The 3,695-nt window shown below is 37.3% G+C and overlaps 1 protein-coding gene across 1 annotated transcript; it reads right to left on the bottom strand.

The window, feature by feature from the left end:
- Nucleotides 1-3,115: 3,115 nt before the first annotated feature.
- LOC108378226 (putative nuclease HARBI1) lies at nucleotides 3,116-3,642 on the bottom strand. The gene is made up of 2 exons (XM_017634517.1): nucleotides 3,274-3,642; nucleotides 3,116-3,208 (listed from the first exon to the last, which is right to left on the bottom strand). Exons 1-2 carry the CDS (start codon nucleotides 3,481-3,483, stop codon nucleotides 3,116-3,118), a joined length of 303 nt encoding a protein of 100 aa, XP_017490006.1. The 5' UTR covers nucleotides 3,484-3,642.
- Nucleotides 3,643-3,695: the final 53 nt, after the last annotated feature.

Below are 3,695 nucleotides of genomic sequence, written 5' to 3'. Positions count from 1 at the left end.
AGTTGTCGCAAAAGTACACATACATAAACGCATTTTTACTTGAAAATAAGTATGTAGTGGTTAAAATGTATACGTTGCCATCTCCGTACAGCTCACANGATGCCACACTGGCTCAGTTGTCGCAAAAGTACACATACATAAACGCATTTTTACTTGAAAATAAGTATGTAGTGGTTAAAATGTATACGTTGCCATCTCCGTACAGCTCACATCACCTCGCCTAGCACGCTCGCGTGCTCGCAGTTTGCCCGCGACGTCGACTGAGTGCACCTCTGCTGTGCATCCCTGTGGGGAAAATCTCTAGTTTTAAACTGGTGCGCTTCTACTACATTTAGAACCACTACTAGTTCATGATAAATCTCTTTTGCATGCCAACGACTGGCGAATTTAACACAGCGATGTCATAGGAATTGGAAATTGTCCCCCGCTGCATTACCTTTTCTATAGTTCAGAACCAGTCCTAAATTCAACACATGGGATCTAGTTCGCTTTGCACCCCATTTTCTATAGTTTCGAACCAGTTGTAAACGAAAAAAGTAACAAGATGTTTTCTTTTTGGGTTACCAGGGTAGCAATTTTTAATTCGCCCCTATTCCCGTTGGCGTTGTCGTTTTAAAACGAAATAAAAACGACAAGTTGGCATCACCGTTGGCGTTATCGAAGTTTATCGGAAATATATCGGTATTCTCCATTTTGAAACGAAGATAGGAACGCCATACAAACATTCGTCAACTGTCGTCCGCATTTTTTAGAACGAAAGCGAAAGGATTGCGATTTTAATAAAGTTAAAATGAAAATTACTACCGTGCAGCAATTTGAGGTTTTAGTTTCCGAAATGGAAAAGAATCCCGCATACGCCAATAGTTTTAGGAAGGGCATAAAACCTCTAAACTTCGATAGTTTTTGGAACGTGGTTGCGGAAAAAGTAAATCCTTTTGGACCTCCAGTTCGTGATGGAGACGGTTGGCGCTAAGTAAGTAAAATTATGTTAGCAGTAAATATTACTTAAAACTAACGATTATACAATTATACTAAAGGTATGGGAGGACTTGAAATTCAAGGTTAAGAAAAAACTTGTCAAAAACAAAACCGAAGCGAGAGCAACAGGAGGAGGAGCCAATAGACAAATTCAACTGTCACCACTGGAAGAAGCGGTTGCAAATTTGTTGCAGTTTGAGCAGCAAATAAATCCAAAAGGGAGTGAGTTGGGTTTTGTTGAAGATACCGAAATTGATGCGTTGCTGGACCTTGATGAAAAAATACAGGCAAATATAGAAAACGCTGAAGAACATGTGGTCGAAGACTATGTGGAAGATGAAACACCCACAGTTTCAACAAGAGTGCGATCTTCAAGAAGCACAAACCCTCAGAAAAAGAAAGAATAGAGCTGTTGAGGAAGCAGACCGAAATACAGGAAGTGCAGTGCGACCATTTACAGTCCATTAAGGGATACATGAAAGATATTTCCAGATACCAAAGAAAAAGGAATGAGATAGAAGGAGAACGCCTAAAAATTTACACAAGGAAGGCACGTAAAGAAGCAGAGCTTTTGGAGCTGGATGCTGCAGTAAAAAGAAAAAAGTTGGAGTTATTGGAGAAACAATTAAGTTCAAATATGTAATTTATTTCATTTGAATTTTTATTTATTTTTTATGAAGTGTTTTTTCTTTTTTTACTTTAAGTATGTATGTATAGCATGAATTGAAAATAAAACTTATAAAGACAAATTGTTTTTAATCACATCTCTTATTCTGGAAGCCTCTGAGCTACCGCCTGCCTCATTTTCATTAATAATGGCAGAATTTTTTGCTTCTTCGAAAGGCGTTTGTAGATCATCTTCAGGANATGTATTGAAGTGAAGACAAATATTGTGAAGAGCAGCACAAGCGTTTACGATTTTAGTAATTTTTTGGGGATCATAGTGTAACTCACGCGCTCCAAGGAGGCATCGAAATCGCGATTTGAGCACTCCAATCACCCGCTCAACAATATTTCTTACTTTGGAATGAACGGAATTGTAGCGGCTTTCCGCACTGTGTTCAGGCGATGATCTATAAGGTGTCATTAGAAATGGTTCTAATAGGTAACCACCATCGCCTAAAAACTTGTATGTAAAACTCATTTCAATATTATTTGTAATTTCATACCAAGACCCACGAATTACGTTCACCAGCTTCATATTTTTCTTGTAAAAACCTTCTTACAGGCCAACCTAATATTACCGGCGTGAATTTTTCTACGCACGCACGCAAGTTCTTCACATTTGAGTAACCGAAATAAAATTGCGTGCGTGATTTTTCAGAGATGCATTTCTGTCCAATTTCAGAAGTTGAGCAAAATTTGAGCATAAATGCAGAATAGCTTCGATACGTACGGGGATCGATAGAGAACATTGAGGTGAGTATAACGGTATATATCTTTTCTTGCGGAAACAAAAACTACAAAAGTTATTAAGGGTCAAAGTTCAAATTAAACTATTTTTTAAATAAAAAATTCTTAAAAAGTAATATATGGATCTTAAAAGTTTTGGCCTCAATCGATAGCAAATTTAGTTCCCTTTAATTTGATATACATACTTTATATATGCCTTGTTTAGTTTTCACAAAAATCTAATTAATGTACGCAGAAAGGAATTCCGCTTCCCTTCTGCGGCAACACAGAAAGGAAAATTCTACTTAGGGAGGATTATATTTATATCAAATTAAAGGGAATCAAATTTCCTATCAAACGAGAATTTTTAAAATCCATGCATTCGTTTTCAAAAAATTTGGATTTAAAAAATTGTTTAATTTGAACTTTGAGTCCTAATAACTAATGAAGTCGTTATTTCCGCAAGAAAATAAATATACCGTTATACTCACTTCAATGATCTCTATCGATCCCCATATGTGTTTTTTAATTTGAGAATCGAAGCTATTCTGCATTTTTTCCAAAATTTTAATTCATTGTCGCGCCAAAATGTCATAGAGCACAGACGTCAAATCGAAATGTCACGCAACACAAATCTTGGAATTTGAGTTAGCTTTTTACGCACGCCGGTCAATTTCGGTTGGTCCCATACAAGATGTATATGCATGAGAAATTTTTGACAGTAAACTGCCGGCGTGCGTGAATATTAGGTTGGCCTGGTATTCCAAATTAAGGAATCGTGTCCAGAGCCTGGATGTCTGGCGTCTACGTATCTGATACGCATTTTATGATCACAGATCTAATACAAAAAAGAATAAATAGTTAGTAATCACTTCCATAAATTACATTCATTCAAGTATTTACAATCATTGCATTTACGCTAAAGAAACCTTTTCTGTTGTAATACAAATGTTGAGAGCTTTTGCAAGGACCAATTATTTTAATATGCGTCCCGTCTACACAGCCAATGATTCCAGGAAAACCAGTTCGTTCAAAAAAACTTCGCTTGCACTCCATCGCCTCATCTTCCGACATTTGGAACTTAACCCAGTTTTGGCAGATTGTACTTTCCATCGCGTCTAACACCTCGGATAAAATTTTGCTTACCGTGGGTTGGGCCAACGACAAATTAAAGTCATTTCCAACGCTAAGCTGATATGACCCTTGCGCAAAAAACCGCAAAGCAGTTGCCAGTTTTATTGTTGGCGTAATGGCAGACTTTCGCGTGTTGCGTTTTAGTTTCGGGCGGATTTGCTCTAGCACGTATTGAAACGCAGCTTTGTTTA

The sequence above is a fragment of the Rhagoletis zephyria genome, unplaced genomic scaffold (genome assembly GCF_001687245.7).
Source record: "Rhagoletis zephyria isolate East Lansing unplaced genomic scaffold, Rhagoletis_zephyria_1.1 Rzeph_scaffold_13621, whole genome shotgun sequence".
Classification (NCBI taxonomy): domain Eukaryota; kingdom Metazoa; phylum Arthropoda; class Insecta; order Diptera; family Tephritidae; genus Rhagoletis; species Rhagoletis zephyria.
Note: the sequence above shows the minus strand (reverse complement) of the source record. Positions and strands in the feature narration are given on the sequence as shown.